At 40.7% G+C, this 18897-nt stretch overlaps 2 protein-coding genes and 1 long non-coding RNA gene across 14 annotated transcripts in view; all 3 read left to right on the top strand.

Annotated features, from left to right (window-relative positions):
• The window catches only part of LOC135096124 (glycine receptor subunit alpha-3-like), a 9113-nt gene extending 6820 nt beyond the window's left edge, over nt 1-2293 (top strand). For 3 of the 4 annotated variants that reach the window (XR_010264600.1, XM_063997386.1, XM_063997387.1), the window contains 2 exons: nt 781-920; nt 1909-2293. Coding sequence is in view for 2 of the 4 variants with exons in the window: in XM_063997386.1 (XP_063853456.1) it covers nt 781-920; nt 1909-1981 (213 nt within the window). In the remaining 2 variants the exon portion in view is untranslated. The other variant, XM_063997388.1, reaches the window with a different exon arrangement.
• A 293-nt stretch (nt 2294-2586) lies between these two features.
• Nucleotides 2587-15121, top strand: LOC135096129 (T-complex protein 1 subunit gamma-like). 9 transcript variants are annotated; one of them, XM_063997396.1, is made up of 8 exons: nt 2587-2763; nt 5055-5226; nt 6847-6942; nt 8362-8463; nt 10688-10859; nt 12340-12435; nt 12878-13054; nt 14311-15121. In XM_063997396.1, the coding sequence occupies exons 5-8, from the start codon at nt 10692-10694 to the stop codon at nt 14344-14346; spliced, it is 477 nt and encodes a 158-aa protein (XP_063853466.1). In that variant the 5' UTR covers nt 2587-2763; nt 5055-5226; nt 6847-6942; nt 8362-8463; nt 10688-10691; the 3' UTR covers nt 14347-15121. The 9 variants fall into 9 exon arrangements, with proteins under 9 accessions (XP_063853466.1, XP_063853469.1, XP_063853468.1 ...); XM_063997399.1 differs by lacking the exons at nt 5055-5226; nt 6847-6942 and having other exon boundaries at nt 2587-2810; XM_063997398.1 differs by lacking the exons at nt 5055-5226; nt 6847-6942.
• A 326-nt stretch (nt 15122-15447) lies between these two features.
• Nucleotides 15448-18689, top strand: LOC135096133 (uncharacterized). The gene is made up of 2 exons (XR_010264604.1): nt 15448-15614; nt 17904-18689. It is a non-coding gene; the product is annotated as an uncharacterized LOC135096133 (long non-coding RNA).
• The last annotated feature ends 208 nt before the right edge of the window (nt 18690-18897 follow it).

An 18897-nucleotide genomic window follows, 5' to 3' on the forward strand; every position in this document is an offset into this window, starting at 1 on the left:
TCTCTCTCTCTCTCTCTCTCTCTCTCTCTCTCTCTAAGTATAGTATGTAATCAATAAAACTCATAATTACAAATAATCTTTTTATCACTGACAAACATTATCAAGATTACAATTATCATTATTACTATCATTATCATTATTACTGCTATTATCATTATTTTTACCGTTATTATCAAAGATTGTACAGACAGACAGACAAACAGACAGACAGACAGACGAAAGAAAGATAGATAGAGGTGTGTGTCACTGTTGCCCACATACCCACTACTGTCTGAAGGGGAACTCATACTGAAGGCTGCCAAAACGAAAACATAAACTTCAGGATGACAAAAAAATAAAAATAAATGTTGATATAAATACAAGATCATCTCTGGCAGGAATCAGAAAAGGATGTATCAAGATTTCGGTCAGGTAAAATAATTGTGATTGCTCTCGTAATAAAAACTCATCCCACAAATAAAGGTACTTGGTCTATTCTTATTCGGAAGGATCGTATATTGATTAACGGTTGCTATAAAGTTAACTGCTCCAGGAATTGAAGAGGGAGCGAGAACGAGCGGTACAAGTCATAAATGAATAATAATGATAAAAACGATAATATTTAATCAATGGAGTAAAAAAAACAAACAGCACATCAACACACACACACACAAACACACACACACATTGTCATTTATCTATCTCAGTACCTATCCCATCACGAGTGCATTGTGTTTAGTGGTAAAGCGATAATTAGAACCGCCAGGCTAGCAGGGTCACGTGACTCACCTATTACTGAAGGCGGCCGCGGGCACAAGAGGCGAGTGCTCTTCCTTGCCTTCACTCCACCTTGTGCCGCATTCAGTGACGTGGAGTGAGCGTGGCGGGGTGCAGAGGTGCGTGGAGTGTTGCATCACCTGTAGCAGCTTCGTATTACTAAGGTGAGTGGTAGCAGAGTGTGTGTGTGTGTGTGTGTGTGTAGAGAAACTGAGTGAGGTAATGAGCGTTGGTTGTGTGGTTTAAAATGTTCGTATTTTGTGATATGTGGTGTGAGTGCGTGCGTGCGTGCGTGAGTGAGTGACGATGTGTGGAGTTACGTTTAGGTCTGCTTCATCAACTTTATTAACGTCACACGTCTAAGGGGAGTGAGAGGGCCAGTTACGTGGTGTTAGTGAAGCAGACATTAACTTTATTAACGTCACGTGTCTAAGGGGAGAGAGTGACAGTTACGTGGTGGTAGTGTTTCTTGTGCCTGCAATTGTCACCCCCACTAATTACATGACCCGATTCTGATTTCGAGCCGTTTATTACAACTGTCGTTAAGCCATGACCCCATCCATGACCCCATCCACCATTGCAACTAGGTTTGAGATTCTTTCAATTTTGACAATATCTGGAGAGTGGCTTTAAAATACTCGTTGGTTAGGTTTCCAGTGGCTCGTAGCAATATTAAGAATGATCCACGCACGCTACCATGCCTGGAATGGACTGGAATGGCCTAAAATCTGGAAAAATATATGTTTTGTGATTCCAGTGAGATTAAAACAAGTATATTTTCCGACATTTCTCTTGTGTTTATTTGCAGTTAAAGGTGATGTAGTTTGGGGTATTTAGGGAGATGTACAAGTTAATAATATCATTACTACTATTGCTACTACTACCTAAAGCCCTGGAAATTTGCTGTCTTTCTACTACTAATAATATCATTACTACTATTGCTACTACTACCTAAAGCCCTGAAAATTTGCTGTTTTTCTACTACTACTACTACTACTACTACTACTACTACATCAACAACTACCACAATTCCAGATTACAAGCGTGAAAAGTTAATAATATCATTACTACTATTGCTACTACTACCTAAAGCCCTGAAAATTTGCCGTTTTTCTACTACTACTACTACATCAACAACTACCACAATTCCAGATTACAAGCGGTGAACCAGGACAGGTACAAGCTGAGTCAGGGCTGTTCTGCTGTACTGGAGGACACAAGATGACCAATGCTAGGCTACAAACATTTGTACCACACTCAACCCCGACTGCTGCCACTACCTCAGCCACTCCACCACACTTGACTCAGCTGCTGGAGGAGTAGAGAGAGAGAGAGAGAGAGAGAGAGAGCCACTGAGCCACTCCACCACACTTGAGTCAGCTGCTGGAGGAGCAGAGAGAGAGAGAGAGAGAGAGAGAGAGAGAGAGCGAGAGAGAGAGAGCATACGTTTTTTTTTTTATAATGTAAACTTATTTCATCAATATTCCCGTTTTCTGTTACTTGTTCATGCCAGGAGTGACAATAAACATGAAGATTATTACTGCTTTTAATCCCACCAGAGAGAGAGAGAGAGAGAGAGAGAGAGAGAGAGAGAGAGAGAGAGAGAGAGAGAGAGAGTGTAGGAGCAGCATTTTAGTTGAGTCTATCCTGCGCTGGTTCGTGCGTTTGCTGCGGTGACACGGTACAGCTGTGAGAGAAATTTGCGTTCATAACCACGAAGGGGGTGTTCATTGGGAAAAGGGCAGTGAAAAAGTGATATTTATATTATTTGAATTATTACTTGATAATATGTCAACTTTTGTGTGTGTGTGTGTGAGTGGGGGGGAGAGAGAGAGGGTGGAGAAGCAGACACAGGTGGCGCTTGGGAGGGTGAGCGGCTGGCTGGAGTGTTTTGGCCCTGGTCAGTCTTGCCCCACACACTCTGGTAATAAGTGTTTCCGTATTCCCGGCAGCTTCTCCCTGTACCAAGCACCGCCACGCAGCACCAGAGAGCCATGAGTACGTAAGGTGAGCCCAGCGGTGCCACGGAGCACCAGAGAGCCATGAGTAGTAAGGTGAGCCCAGCGGTGCCAGCCTCACTGCCTTCACAGCTTCCCCCCTCCTCCTCCCTGTAGTGTCTTGTAGCCGTCTATTAAGGCTTTTTTCGTTATTTAGGTATTTTTTAGGGTTATTCATTTATTTTTAGGTTTTGTTTACATCTGAGTCTGGAAACAGTTGGAAATTTAGGCGAATATTGAAGGATCGTCAACATGTAAACAAGCCGTCAGCTGAGGGACAGGCCGGGCGTCAGTGTTTTCAGCCATTATTTGCCTTGTCTCTCACTTATTGTAAGCCTAACATATCACAAGATACAGCCACATGTCTAGCTTTCATATGCGCTGGTCAGATATATCCGCCATTGCCTGGTTTTGGTGTCAGGAAGTAATAAATAAGGCAACATGGCCGCCGGCTCCTCCACTGAGGTCGGCCCCCGAGGGCATGTTCCGGCCTGTGGGTTCCAATATTTTTTATATTTTCCTCAATTACTTTATTTGGCTTCTATAGTAAGTTTTTATGGTTTCTAAAAATATTTTGTTGCTGTTGAAGTGTTTTTGTTGCTTCAGTTAAGTAACTGGGCTGAATTTTGTGTAGTTTTTTGACGTAAATATGGGGCCGTTTTCACGGTTATATTTACCCCCCCGGTCCTTGGCTTTTTTATTTGAGGCTGTAGTGAAGCTTTTATTGCTTTAAAAAATCGTTTATGATTTTTAAAATGTTTTGCGTTCCTGTTGAGTTGAGTATGTGCATTTTGAAATGGTTTTTAATTCCGTTAAAAGTGGTGATTTTGTCATTTTGTAGATCCCTTATTTCTCTATTTCAGCTTGTAACTAACTTTGCATTGCTTTAAAAAATAGTTTCGATTTTTTGAATTGTTTTTTTACTGGTGTAAAGTGAAATGGGCGGACTTTTGAATGGTTTTAATGGTGTCAAAAGTTCCAACACTTTTTCCATCTTTGTGTTGATATTTCTTTACAACTACTCAGGCTGGAGATGTTTTGATACTGTGAATATTAATTAAAGTAATTATCAAATCATAAAATAGAATGCATTCCAGCCTAGCTTCATTTTTTGTAAATGTCAATTTCAAAATGAAATACGTTACGTACGTAAGCCAGCGGCGGCCAGGGGCTCTCGCCTGTGACGTCATCAGCAGACTGGGACTTCTCCGGCTCCAGTGTCTCTTGGTCAATATTTACCGTAATTTCCAGTGTTTTCCAAGTATTTCCAGCTGTTTATAAACTCAGGTACGTAGATAGTAGTAGTAGAAGGAGGAAAATAAGAGAAATGGAGGAGGAGGAGGAAGAAATAAGGAGAAATGGAGGAGGAGGAGGAGGAGACAAAACATGTAAATGGCAAGAAGACAATCTTTAGCTTAGTTACCCTTGATGCGCTGCCATTCTCTATTATTTGGTGTGTTTTGGGTCCTTTAAGTGTGTTTTAGGTGTATTTGGGAGTGTTGTGGGGTGTTTTGAGTGTGTGTTAGGCGTGTTGAAGAGTGTTTTGGGTGTATATTAGCTGTTATCAGTGTGTTTTGGGTGAATTTTTGGTGTTCAAGTGTGGTTTAGGTTATTTCTAGGTGTATTTTGTGTGTTTTGAGTGTTGTGGAGTGTTTTGAGTGTATTGTGGAGTGTTCTGGTGTGTTTGAGGGTGTATTGAGTGAGTGTGAGTGTGTCTTGAGTTTATTTTGGGTGTTTTAAGTGTTTTGGGTAAGTTTCTGGGTGTGTGTGGCGTCTTTTGGGTGTATTTGAGTGTGTGTGGAGTGTTCTGGGTGCGTTTGGGTGTGTTAGTTGTGTATTCTGTGGTGATGTGGGTGTTTTGGATGTTTTAAGTGTGTTTTGGGTGTGTTTGGATGAGTTTTGTGTGTATTTGGGTGTGTTTTGAGTGTGTTTGGGTGAGTTTTGTGGGGATTTTGGTGTGTTGAGTGTGTTTTGGTTGTTTTGAGTGTGTTTGGGTGAGTTTTGTGAGTATTTTGGTGTGTTTTGGGTGTGTTTTGGATGTTTTGAATGTGTTTTGAATGTGTTTGGGTGAGTTTTGCGCTCTCTCCTTCCTAGGAACTCAAAAGACAAGAGTTTTGTAGGTATATTGGTGTGTCTAACTACTACTACTACTACTACTACTACTACTACTACTACTACTACTACTACAACCAATCTTAACATAATCTACACTCAAAACACTTCCTGTTCCCCCTCCTCGCCCCTTCTACCCCCTTTCCCCCCCTGTCACCACCCCATCCCTCACCTGCCGCACAATTTCAGGTACATATGTCTGGCGTTCAAGGACAGGGCAGCAGCAGAGGAGGCAGTGAGGCAGAGGAACAATTACAAGCTAGACAAGCAGCACACGTTTCTCTGTAATCTCTTCACGGACTTTGAGAAATACGACAACATACATGAGGAGTTTGTCGCACCTGTCCCCGAGCCTTATAAGGTGTGTGTGTGTGTGTGTGTGTGTGTGTGTGAGGGGCAGGTTTGTGTGTTTGTGAGGGAGATAGATGGGAAAGGAAAGAGAGAGAGAGAGAGAGATTTTGTGTGTGCGTGTTTGTGAGAGAGAGAGAGAAAGCGAAGAATGTGTGTTTGTGAGAGAGAGAGAGAGAGAGAGAGAGAGAGAGAGAAGAGTGTCACATCAACTAGAGTTTTTGAATGCTGAAATCTTATTAATTTGTCACTAGAACTGTAAAAACACCCTTAAAAACCCGTGGCGCTTCATCTAGAGCCTTTTGAATGTTGAAATCTTGTTAATCTGTCACTAGAATCATAAAAACACCCTTAAAAACCCATATAACTTCATCTAGAGCCTTTTGAATGCTGAAATCTTGTAATCTGTCACTAGAACCGTAAAAACACCCTTAAAAACCCGTGTCGCTTCATCTAGAGATTTTGAATGCTGAAATCTTGTTAATCTGTCACTAGAACCGTAAAAACACCCTTAAAAACCCGTGGCGCTTCATCTAGAGCCTTTTGAATGTTGAAATCTTGTTAATCTGTCACTAGAATCATAAAAACACCCTTAAAAACCCATATAACTTCATCTAGAGCCTTTTGAATGCTGAAATCTTGCTAATCTGTCACTAGAACCGTATAAACATCCTTAAAAAAACCTTACCCTTGTTTTCACCCACTCCTGCCTCCTGGTGTCCGCTGGTGGAGTCCACGCCTTCCTTACCACTAACCAAGGAAGGTTTAAGTCATGGGTAATCCTAGGTGTGTTTGTGTGTGTTTTTTTGGGTGTTTGTGTATGTTTTTAGGTGTTTTGCGTGTGTTTTGGTGTTTTGGGGTGTTTTGTGATGTGGTGTTCGTGTGTGTTTTTGAGGTGTATTGGGTGTGAAGTGATATTAATTAACTGAATGAATGTAAATATAATTTCATGTTAATCTTAAGTAACTGAATGGAAACCTAACCTAACCAAACTTAACTTAACCTAACCTAACTTAACCTAAACTAACCTAACCTAACTTAACGTAACCAAACCTAACCTAACCAAATTTAACTTAACCTAACCTAACCAAACTTAACCTATCTTAACCTATCCTAACCTAACCCAACCTAACTTAACCTAACCTGTTCTGATGCAAGAGAGAAAGAGAAAGAGTGTATTTTAGTGTGTGAGAGAGAGAGAGAGAGAGAGAGAGAGAGAGAGTATTTTTTTTGTGTGTGAGGAAGAGAGAAAAAAAAAAGAAAAATAATTAAATTCTATGCTTCCTCCCTTCCTCCCATCCTCTCTGTGTATCCCAGCCTCTCCCAGTGCATCCCAGCCTCTCCCATTCCACCCCAGCCTCCCCCAATGCATCCTAGCCTCTCTCAGTCCACCCCAGCCTCTCGCTGTGCACCCCAGCCTCTCCCAGTGTATCCCAGCCTCTCCCAGTGCATCCCAGCCTCTCCCAGTGCATCCCAGCCTCTCCCAGTCCAGCCTCTCAGTCCACCCCAGCCTCTCTTACTCCATCTCAGCCTCTCCCAGTGCATCCCAGCCTCTCCCAGTCCACCCCAGCCTCCCCCAGTCCACTCCAGCCTCCTCTCCACCCTTCACTCACCACCCATTACTTTCCCACAGATTGGTGATGAGTATTTTACATTCATCACCAAGTGCCAGGACCCCAAGGCGTGCACGGTGCTGCTCAGGGGACCCAGCAAGGATATCCTGAATGAGGTGAGGGTGCTGTTGGATGAATGGGAGTGTTTAAGTTGGTTTGATTTAAAGTTTTTTGTGTTTTTTGTGTTTTTTGTGTTTTGTGTTTTTTTTTTTTGGGGGGGGAGATTCGGTTTAATTGTTTGTTTTTTTCATTTCCATTTCCATTTCATTTGTAGGTATTTTGATGTGTCTAACATTTCTGCCAATATTACAGGATGGAGAGCTTCGGATACCTCACGGAGTGGGGTGAAGGAGCCTTGGGGATGCCTGAAGGAGGGGCGGTGAAGGAGGGAGGCCTAGAGATGAAGGAAATGCAGAAAATTCCTGCAATACTGAACGCTTCTCTGGTCAGACTATCCTTCACTGAATATTTGGACCGAGGCTTCGAGATACGACCTGAGCATCTGTTTTTTTTAGTGTTTTGAGGCAGCTTTAATTTTTTTTTAGGTGTTTTTAGGCTGTTTTAATGTTATTTTGAGTATTTTAGGTTTGTGGAAGGAAGGAGAAAGCTTAAATACAGTAATAAGGCCGAAAAAAAGGCTTAAATTGAGAGTTTTATCAGCCTGGCGGATATTAAGCTGTTTTAAGTATTTTAAGTTACCAGAAGAGTGGAAGCTTAAATTTAATACTATGATAAGGAAAAAGCTTTTTTCTTGCATTAGGAAGAGAAAAGCTTAATATTATTGATGTTTTTTATCAATTTCTTTTGATTTTATATTCAGTTTATTTATTTGTCATTATTTTTAAGATCATTTTTTTTATTTAAGATCATTTTTTTCATTTTTCTTTTTTTTTCACTTCTTTGACTTAATATCCAGTTTATTTATTTATTATTACTTCTTAGTGTGTCTAAGTACTTGCAAGGATCATTTATTTAATTATTATTATTTTTATTTTATTTTCTGTATTTTTTTTTTATAATGTATTTTTTTTTTTTATAATGTAAACTTATTACATCAATATTCCCGTTTTCTGTTACTTGTTCATGCCAGGGGTGACAATAAACATGAAGATTATTACTGCTTTTAATCCCACCGAGAGAGAGAGAGAGAGAGAGAGAGAGAGAGAGAGAGAGAGAGAGAGAGAGAGAGAGTGTGTAGGAGCATTTTAGTTGAGTCTATCCAGCGCTGGTTCGTGCGTTTGCTGCGGTGACACGGTACAGCTGTGAGATAAATTTGCGTTCATAACCACGAAGGGGGTGTTCAAGGGGAAAAGGGCAGTGAGGAAGTGATGATATTTATATTATTTGAATTATTACTTGATAATATGTCAACTTTTGTGTGTGTGTGTGTGTGTGTGTGAGTGGGGGGGGAGAGAGAGGGTGGAGAAGCAGACACAGGTGGCGCTTGGTAGGGTGAGCGGCTGGCTGGAGTGTTTTGGCCCTGGTCAGTCTTGCCCCACACACTCTGGTAATAAGTGTTTTCGTATTCCCGGCAGCTTCTCCCTGTACCAAGCACCGCCACGCAGCACCAGAGAGCCATGAGTACGTAAGGTGAGCCCAGCGGTGCCACGGAGCACCAGAGAGCCATGAGTAGTAAGGTGAGCCCAGCGGTGCCAGCCTCACTGCCTTCACAGCTTCCCCCCTCCTCCTCCCTGTAGTGTCTTGTAGCCGTCTATTAAGGCTTTTTTCGTTATTTAGGTATTTTTTAGGGTTATTCATTTATTTTTAGGTTTTGTTTACATCTGAGTCTGGAAACAGTTGGAAATTTAGGCGAATATTGAAGGATCGTCAACATGTAAACAAGCCGTCAGCTGAGGTACAGGCCGGACATCAGTGTTTTCAGCCATTATTTGCCTTGTCTCTCACTTATTGTAAGCCTAACATATCACAAGATACAGCCACATGTCTAGCTTTCATATGCGCTGGTCAGATATATCCGCCATTGCCTGGTTTTGGTGTCAGGAAGTAATAAATAAGGCAACATGGCCGCCGGCTCCTCCACTGAGGTCGGCCCCCGAGGGCATGTTCCGGCCTGTGGGTTCCAATATTTTTTATATTTTCGTCAATTACTTTATTTGGCTTCTATAGTAAGTTTTTATGGTTTCTAAAAATATTTTGTTGCTGTTGAAGTGTTTTTGTTGCTTCAGTTAAGTAACTGGGCTGAATTTTGTGTAGTTTTTTGACGTAAATATGGGGCCGTTTTCACGGTTATATTTACCCACCCCGGTCCTTGGCTTTTTTATTTGAGGCTGTAGTGAAGCTTTTATTGCTTTAAAAAATCGTTTATGATTTTTAAAATGTTTTGCGTTCCAGTTGAGTTGAGTATGTGCATTTTGAAATGGTTTTTAATTCCGTTAAAAGTGGTGATTTTGTCATTTTGTAGATCCCTTATTTCTCTATTTCAGCTTGTAACTAACTTTGCATTGCTTTAAAAAATAGTTTCGATTTTTTGAAGTGTTTTTTTACTGGTGTAAAGTGAAATGGGCGGACTTTTGAATGGTTTTAATGGTGTCAAAAGTTCCAACACTTTTTCCATCTTTGTGTTGATATTTCTTTACAACTACTCAGGCTGGAGATGTTTTGATACTGTGAATATTAATTAAAGTAATTATCAAATCATAAAATAGAATGCATTCCAGCCTAGCTTCATTTTTTGTAAATGTCATTTTCAAAATGAAATACGTTACGTACGTAAGCCAGCGGCGGCCAGGGGCTCTCGCCTGTGACGTCATCAGCAGACTGGGACTTCTCCGGCTCCAGTGTCTCTTGGTCAATATTTACCGTAATTTCCAGTGTTTTCCAAGTATTTCCAGCTGTTTATAAACTCAGGTACGTAGATAGTAGTAGTAGAAGGAGGAAAATAAGAGAAATGGAGGAGGAGGAGGAAGAAATAAGGAGAAATGGAGGAGGAGGAGGAGGAGACAAAACATGTAAATGGCAAGAAGACAATCTTTAGCTTAGTTACCCTTGATGCGCTGCCATTCTCTATTATTTGGTGTGTTTTGGGTCCTTTAAGTGTGTTTTAGGTGTATTTGGGAGTGTTGTGGGGTGTTTTGAGTGTGTGTTAGGCGTGTTGAAGAGTGTTTTGGGTGTATATTAGCTGTTATCAGTGTTTTGGGTGAATTTTTGGTGTTCAAGTGTGGTTTAGGTTATTTCTAGGTGTATTTTGTGTGTTTTGAGTGTTGTGGAGTGTTTTGAGTGTATTGTGGAGTGTTCTGGTGTGTTTGAGGGTGTATTGAGTGAGTGTGAGTGTGTCTTGAGTTTATTTTGGGTGTTTTAAGTGTTTTGGGTAAGTTTTTGGGTGTGTGTGGCGTCTTTTGGGTGTATTTGAGTGTGTATGGAGTGTTCTGGGTGCGTTTGGGTGTGTTAGTTGTGTATTCTGTGGTGATATGGGTGTTTTGGATGTTTTAAGTGTGTTTTGGGTGTGTTTGGATGAGTTTTGTGTGTATTTGGGTGTGTTTTGAGTGTGTTTGGGTGAGTTTTGTGGGGATTTTGGTGTGTTGAGTGTGTTTTGGTTGTTTTGAGTGTGTTTGGGTGAGTTTTGTGAGTATTTTGGTGTGTTTTGGGTGTGTTTTGGATGTTTTGAATGTGTTTTGAATGTGTTTGGGTGAGTTTTGCGCTCTCTCCTTCCTAGGAACTCAAAAGACAAGAGTTTTTTAGGTATTTTGGTGTGTCTAACTACTACTACTACTACTACTACTACTACTACAACCAATCTTAACATAATCTACACTCAAAACACTTCCTGTTCCCCCTCCTCGCCCCTTCTACCCCCTTTCCCCCCCGTCACCACCCCATCCCTCACCTGCCGCACAATTTCAGGTACATGTGTCTGGTGTTCAAGGACAGGGCAGCAGCAGAGGAGGCAGTGAGGCAGAGGAACAATTACAAGCTAGACAAGCAGCACACGTTTCTCTGTAATCTCTTCACGGACTTTGAGAAATACGACAACATACATGAGGAGTTTGTCGCACCTGTCCCCGAGCCTTATAAGGTGTGTGTGTGTGTGTGTGTGTGTGTGTGTGTGTGAGGGGCAGGTTTGTGTGTTTGTGAGGGAGATAGATGGGAAAGGAAAGAGAGAGAGAGAGAGAGAGAGAAGAGAGAAGAGAGTATCACATCAACTAGAGTTTTTGAATGCTGAAATCTTATTAATTTGTCACTAGAACTGTAAAAACACCCTTAAAAACCCGTGGCGCTTCATCTAGAGCCTTTTGAATGTTGAAATCTTGTTAATCTGTCACTAGAATCATAAAAACACCCTTAAAAACCCGTGGCGCTTCATCTAGAGCCTTTTGAATGTTGAAATCTTGTTAATCTGTTACTAGAATCATAAAAACACCCTTAAAAACCCATATAACTTCATCTAGAGCCTTTTGAATGCTGAAATCTTGTTAATCTGTTACTAGAATCGTAAAAACACCGTTAAAAACCCATATAACTTCATCTAGAGCCTTTTGAATGCTGAAATCTTGTAATCTGTCACTAGAACCGTAAAAACACCCTTAAAAACCCGTGTCGCTTCATCTAGAGATTTTGAATGCTGAAATCTTGTTAATCTGTCACTAGAACCGTAAAAACACCCTTAAAAACCCGTGGCGCTTCATCTAGAGCCTTTTGAATGTTGAAATCTTGTTAATCTGTCACTAGAATCATAAAAACACCCTTAAAAACCCATATTACTTCATCTAGAGCCTTTTGAATGTTGAAATCTTGTTAATCTGTTACTAGAATCATAAAAACACCCTTAAAAACCCGTGTCGCTTCATCTAGAGATTTTGAATGCTGAAATCTTGTTAATCTGTCACTAGAACCGTAAAAACACCCTTAAAAACCCGTGGCGCTTCATCTAGAGCCTTTTGAATGTTGAAATCTTGTTAATCTGTCACTAGAATCATAAAAACACCCTTAAAAATCCATATAACTTCATCTAGAGCCTTTTGAATGCTGAAATCTTGCTAATCTGTCACTAGAACCGTATAAACATCCTTAAAAAAACCTTACCCTTGTTTTCACCCACTCCTGCCTCCTGGTGTCCGCTGGTGGAGTCCACGCCTTCCTTACCACTAACCAAGGAAGGTTTAAGTCATGGGTAATCCTAGGTGTGTTTGTGTGTGTTTTTTTGGGTGTTTGTGTATGTTTTTAGGTGTTTTGCGTGTGTTTTGGTGTTTTGGGGTGTTTTGTGTCTCAGTGTATCCCAGCCTCTCCCAGTGCATCCCAGCCTCTCCCATTCCACCCCAGCCTCCCCCAATGCATCCTAGCCTCTCTCAGTCCACCCCAGCCTCTCGCTGTGCACCCCAGCCTCTCCCAGTGCATCCCAGCCTCTCCCAGTCCAGCCTCTCAGTCCACCCCAGCCTCTCTTACTCCATCTCAGCCTCTCCCAGTGCATCCCAGCCTCTCCCAGTCCACCCCAGCCTCCCCCAGTCCACTCCAGCCTCCTCTCCACCCTTCACTCACCACCCATTACTTTCCCACAGATTGGTGATGAGTATTTTACATTCATCACCAAGTGCCAGGACCCCAAGGCGTGCACGGTGCTGCTCAGGGGACCCAGCAAGGATATCCTGAATGAGGTGAGGGTGCTGTTGGATGGCCGGGAGTGTTTAAGTTGGTTTGATTTAAAGTTTTTTGTGTTTTTTGTGTTTTGTGTTTTTTTTTGGGGGGGGAGATTCGGTTTAATTGTTTGTTTTTTTCATTTCCACCCTAATCACTTCAAAAAATGCCCATTTCTACCCTAAAAACTGAAAAATACTGCCATTTCTCCTCTTAAACACCCAAAAAAACACTCATTTTCACCATAATTAACCCCAAAACACCTATTTTCTCCATAATAAAACCAAAAAACACCCATTTCTGTGCTAGAAACAAAAAAAAAAAAACATTTCTACCCAGAAACACCCAAATAAACAAGATCTACTTGTAACAACCTAAAAAAAAATAAAATAAAAAATAAAAAAATAAAAATAAATAAATAAATAAATACCTGACCTGACCTGACCTGACCCATACCCACAGGTGGAGAGGAACCTTCAGGACGCCCTTGGAGTGGCCCGGAACTTGGCCCAGGAGCACCGTCTGGTCCCTGGGGGCGGCGCAGTGGACATGGCAGTCTCTAACTTCCTGCAGCAGAAGGCCAAGGGGGTGTCAGGGGTGAGGCAGTGGCCCTATTCTGCTCTTGCCCAGGCCCTTAAGGTATGTTGGGGGGTGAGGGGAAGGAGGAGGAGGAAGAGGGCTGTCTTAAATTGCTTATTAAATTGTCTTTATTCTCTAGCAGCAGACCAAAAACATGCCAAATTGTTTTGAAATGTCCCTAAAATTCCCTGAACCGTCTTGAAATGCCCTTAAATTTCCCAGAGCTGTCTTGAAATGCCCCTAAACTGTCTTAATATGCCCCTAAATTCCCTGAACTGTCTTGAAATGCCCCTAAAATTCTTTGAACTCTTTTGAAATGCCCCTAAATTCCCTGAACTGTCTTGAAATGCACCTAAAATTCTCTAAACTGTCTTGAAATGTTCCTAAATTCCCTGAACTATTTTCAAATGCCTCTAAATTCCCTGAACTATCTTGAAATGCCCCTAAATTCCCTGAACTGTCTTGAAATGGCCCTAAAACTCTTGAAATGCCCCTAAAAATACCCTTAAAAACCCGTGTCACTTCATCTACAGCCATTTGAATGATAGTCTTGTTAATCTGTCACTAGAACCGTAAAAACACCTTAAAAACCCGTATCCCTTGAACTAGAGCCTTTTTGAATGCTGAAATCTTATCAATCTGTCACTAGAACCGTAAAAACGCCCTTGAAAACCCACATAACTTCATCTAGAGCCTTTTGAATGCTGATATCTTATTACTTTGTCACTAGAACCGTAAAAACACCCTTAAAAACCCGTGTTGCTTCATCTAGAGCCTTTTGAATGCTGAAATCTTGTTAATCTTTCACTAGAACCGTAAAAACACCCTTAAAAACCCGTGTTGCTTCATCTAGAGCCTTTTGAATGCTGAAATCTTGTTAATCTTTCTCTAGAACTGTAAAAATACCCTTAAAAACCCATATAACTTCATCTAGAGCCTTTTGAATGCTGATATCTTATTACTCTGTCACTAGAACCATAAAAATACCCTTAAAAACCCATATAACTTCATCTAGAGCCTTTTGAATGCTGAAATCTTGTTAATCTGTCACTAGAACCGTAAAAACACCCTTAAAAACCCTTATCCCTTCAACTAGAGGCTTTTGAATGCTGAAATCTTATTAATCTGTCACTAGAACCGTAAAAACACCCTTTGAAAACCCATATAACTTCAACTTTTGCGGTCTCTCCTTCCTAGGGACTCAAAAAGTTAACATTCAAATTTCCCGCACTTTTCCAATCCCTAGTAAGGAGAGAGCGTGAGACAAGAATTTTGTAGGTATTTTGATGTGTCTAACATTTCTGCCAATATTACAGGATGGAGAGCTTAGGATACCACACGGAGTGGGGTGAAGGAGCCTTGGGGATGCCTGAAGGAGGGGCGGTGAAGGAGGGAGGCCTAGAGATGAAGGAAATGCAGAAAATTCCTGCAATACTGAACGCTTCTCTGGTCAGACTATCCTTCACTGAATATTTGGACCGAGGCTTCGAGATACGACCTGAGCATCTGTTTTTTTTAGTGTTTTGAGGCAGCTTTAATTTTTTTTTAGGTGTTTTTAGGCTGTTTTAATGTTATTTTGAGTATTTTAGGTTTGTGGAAGGAAGGAGAAAGCTTAAATACAGTAATAAGGCCGAAAAAAAGGCTTAAATTGAGAGTTTTATCAGCCTGGCGGATATTAAGCTGTTTTAAGTATTTTAAGTTACCAGAAGAGTGGAAGCTTAAATTTAATACTATGATAAGGAAAAAGCTTTTTTCTTGCATTAGGAAGAGAAAAGCTTAATATTATTGATGTTTTTTTATCAATTTCTTTTGATTTTATATTCAGTTTATTTATTTGTCATTATTTTTAAGATCATTTTTTTATTTAAGATCATTTTTTTCATTTTTCTTTTTTTTTCACTTCTTTGACTTAATATCCAGTTTATTTATTTATTATTACTTCTTAGTGTGTCTAAGTACTTGCAAGGATCATTTATTTAATTATTATTATTTTTATTTTATTTTCTGTATTTATTTTATTTTTTTTATAATGTATTTTTTTTTTTTTTATAATGTAAACTTATTACATCAATATTCCCGTTTTCTGTTACTTGTTCATGCCAGGGGTGACAATAAACATGAAGATTATTACTGCTTTTAATCCCACCGAGAGAGAGAGAGAGAGAGAGAGAGAGAGAGAGAGAGAGAGTGTAGGAGCATTTTAGTTTAGTCTATCCAGCGCTGGTTCGTGCGTTTGCTGCGGTGACACGGTACAGCTGTAAGAGAAATTTGCGTTCATAACCACGAAGGGGGTGTTCAAGGGGAAAAGGGCAGTGAGGAAGTGATGATATTTATATTATTTGAATTATTACTTGATAATATGTCAATTTCTTTTTTTTTTTTTTTTTTTTTGGTGTGTGTGTGTGTGTGTGTGTGTGTGTGTGTGTGTGAGTGGGGGGGGAGAGAGAGGGTGGAGAAGCAGACACAGGTGGCGCTTGGTAGGGTGAGCGGCTGGCTGGAGTGTTTTGGCCCTGGTCAGTCTTGCCCTACACACTCTGGTAATAAGTGTTTTCGTATTCCCGGCAGCTTCTCCCTGTACCAAGCACCGCCACGCAGCACCAGAGAGCCATGAGTACGTAAGGTGAGCCCAGCGGTGCCACGCAGCACCAGAGAGCCATGAGTAGTAAGGTGAGCCCAGCGGTGCCAGCCTCACTGCCTTCACAGCTTCCCCCCTCCTCCTCCCTGTAGTGTCTTGTAGCCGTCTATTAAGGCTTTTTTCGTTATTTAGGTATTTTTTAGGGTTATTCATTTATTTTTAGGTTTTGTTTACATCTGAGTCTGGAAACAGTTGGAAATTTAGGCGAATATTGAAGGATCGTCAACATGTAAACAAGCAGTCAGCTGAGGTACAGGCCGGGCGTCAGTGTTTTCAGCCATTATTTGCCTTGTCTCTCACTTATTGTAAGCCTAACATATCACAAGATACAGCCACATGTCTAGCTTTCATATGCGCTGGTCAGATATATCCGCCATTGCCTGGTTTTGGTGTCAGGAAGTAATAAATAAGGCAACATGGCCGCCGGCTCCTCCACTGAGGTCGGCCCCCGAGGGCATGTTCCGGCCTGTGGGTTCCAATATTTTTTATATTTTCGTCAATTACTTTATTTGGCTTCTATAGTAAGTTTTTATGGTTTCTAAAAATATTTTGTTGCTGTTGAAGTGTTTTTGTTGCTTCAGTTAAGTAACTGGGCTGAATTTTGTGTAGTTTTTTGACGTAAATATGGGGCCGTTTTCACGGTTATATTTACCCACCCCGGTCCTTGGCTTTTTTATTTGAGGCTGTAGTGAAGCTTTTATTGCTTTAAAAAATCGTTTATGATTTTTAAAATGTTTTGCGTTCCAGTTGAGTTGAGTATGTGCATTTTGAAATGGTTTTTAATTCCGTTAAAAGTGGTGATTTTGTCATTTTGTAGATCCCTTATTTCTCTATTTCAGCTTGTAACTAACTTTGCATTGCTTTAAAAAATAGTTTCGATTTTTTGAAGTGTTTTTTTACTGGTGTAAAGTGAAATGGGCGGACTTTTGAATGGTTTTAATGGTGTCAAAAGTTCCAACACTTTTTCCATCTTTGTGTTGATATTTCTTTACAACTACTCAGGCTGGAGATGTTTTGATACTGTGAATATTAATTAAAGTAATTATCAAATCATAAAATAGAATGCATTCCAGCCTAGCTTCATTTTTTGTAAATGTCATTTTCAAAATGAAATACGTTACGTACGTAAGCCAGCGGCGGCCAGGGGCTCTCGCCTGTGACGTCATCAGCAGACTGGGACTTCTCCGGCTCCAGTGTCTCTTGGTCAATATTTACCGTAATTTCCAGTGTTTTCCAAGTATTTCCAGCTGTTTATAAACTCAGGTACGTAGATAGTAGTAGTAGAAGGAGGAAAATAAGAGAAATGGAGGAGGAGGAGGAAGAAATAAGGAGAAATGGAGGAGGAGGAGGAGGAGACAAAACATGTAAATGGCAAGAAGACAATCTTTAGCTTAGTTACCCTTGATGCGCTGCCATTCTCTATTATTTGGTGTGTTTTGGGTTCTTTAAGTGTGTTTTAGGTGTATTTGGGAGTGTTGTGGGGTGTTTTGAGTGTGTGTTAGGCGTGTTGAAGAGTGTTTTGGGTGTATATTAGCTGTTATCAGTGTTTTGGGTGAATTTTTGGTGTTCAAGTGTGGTTTAGGTTATTTCTAGGTGTATTTTGTGTGTTTTGAGTGTTGTGGAGTGTTTTGAGTGTATTGTGGAGTGTTTTGGTGTGTTTGAGGGTGTATTGAGTGAGTGTGAGTGTGTCTTGAGTTTATTTTGGGTGTTTTAAGTGTTTTGGGTAAGTTTTTGGGTGTGTGTGGCGTCTTTTGGGTGTATTTGAGAGTGTGTGGAGTGTTCTGGGTGCGTTTGGGTGTGTTAGTTGTATATTCTGTGGTGATGTGGGTGTTTTGGATGTTTTAAGTGTGTTTTGGGTGTGTTTGGATGAGTTTTGTGTGTATTTGGGTGTGTTTTTGGTATGTTTTGAGTGTGTTTGGGTGAGTTTTGTGGAGATTTTGGTGTGTTGAGTGTGTTTTGGTTGTTTTGAGTGTGTTTGGGTGAGTTTTGTGAGTATTTTGGTGTGTTTTGGGTGTGTTTTGGATGTTTTGAGTGTGTTTTGAATGTGTTTGGGTGAGTTTTGCGCTCTCTCCTTCCTAGGAACTCAAAAGACGAGTTTTGTAGGTATTTTGGTGTGTCTAACTACTACTACTACTACTACTACTACTACTACTACTACTACAACCAATCTTAACAAAATCTACACTCAAAACACTTCCTGTTCCCCCTCCTCGCCCCTTCTACCCCCTTTCCCCCCCGTCACCACCCCATCCCTCACCTGCCGCACAATTTCAGGTACATGTGTCTGGCGTTCAAGGACAGCGCAGCAGCAGAGGAGGCAGTGAGGCAGAGGAACAATTACAAGCTAGACAAGCAGCACACGTTTCTCTGTAATCTCTTCACGGACTTTGAGAAATACGACAACATACATGAGGAGTTTGTCGCACCTGTCCCTGAGCCTTATAAGGTGTGTGTGTGTGTGTGTGTGTGTGTGTGTGTGTGTGTGTGTGTGTGTGTGTGTGTGTGTGTGTGTGTGTGTGAGGGGCAGGTTTGTGTGTTTGTGAGGGAGATAGATGGGAAAGGAAAGAGAGAGAGAGAGAGAGAGAGAGAGAGAGAGATGAGAATAGAAAGAGAAAGAGATGAGAATAGAAAGAGAAAGAGATGAGAATAGAAAGAGAAAGAGATGAAAAGAGAAAGAGAGAGAGAGAGAGAGAGAGAGAGAGTGTGTGTGCCCCTCCTTCCCCTTTTCTGTGATGCCCCTACCTTCCCTAAGCGGGTTTAAATTGAAACAGTAATAATAATAATAAATAAATAAATAAACATAATAGATGATGAAGTGAAAACACGAAAATACAACACATTTTTTACTATAAACCTTTACAGCACGATTTAATAATGAAGAAAATGAAAGAAAAAAAAACTTGTGATTTTATTTTTATTTCGGTACTTTCTCGGCAGCTGAACGTTTATCTAAGAGTGTTTTGTACTTCTCGAAATGAATAAAATAAATGAAAAATATCTCGTTATATTATCAGCGTCTCTTGTATTTCTATTTTAATAAATTTTTTCGGTATTTAAAAATGTGTTTTCTTTTGAGAGAGAGAGAGAGAGAGAGAGAGAGAGCAGAGTGGACTGGAGGTGAAGGTAGTAATTGGAGGAAACTTTTTGTGATTGAGAGAGGCGCCAGCAGACAGGGCGTGCTGCCAGCAGGAAACAACAGACAGGGCGTGCTGGCAGCAGGAAACAATAGACAGGGCGTGCTGGCAGAATTTGGTAAAAAGTAGAGGAA

This window comes from Scylla paramamosain, unplaced genomic scaffold (genome assembly GCF_035594125.1).
Source record: "Scylla paramamosain isolate STU-SP2022 unplaced genomic scaffold, ASM3559412v1 Contig2, whole genome shotgun sequence".
Lineage (NCBI taxonomy): Eukaryota > Metazoa > Arthropoda > Malacostraca > Decapoda > Portunidae > Scylla > Scylla paramamosain.

Excerpts from the sequence above, each read along its gene's own strand:
- LOC135096129 (XM_063997399.1), top strand. The coding sequence starts at position 10,692 with ATGTGTCTGGTGTTCAAGGACAGGGCAGCAGCAGAGGAGGCAGTGAGG. Across the intron at positions 10,860-12,339 it reads CTGTCCCCGAGCCTTATAAG|ATTGGTGATGAGTATTTTAC; the intron begins GTGTGTGTGTGT and ends ACTTTCCCACAG. Across the intron at positions 13,055-14,310 it reads CTCTTGCCCAGGCCCTTAAG|GATGGAGAGCTTAGGATACC; the intron begins GTATGTTGGGGG and ends CCAATATTACAG.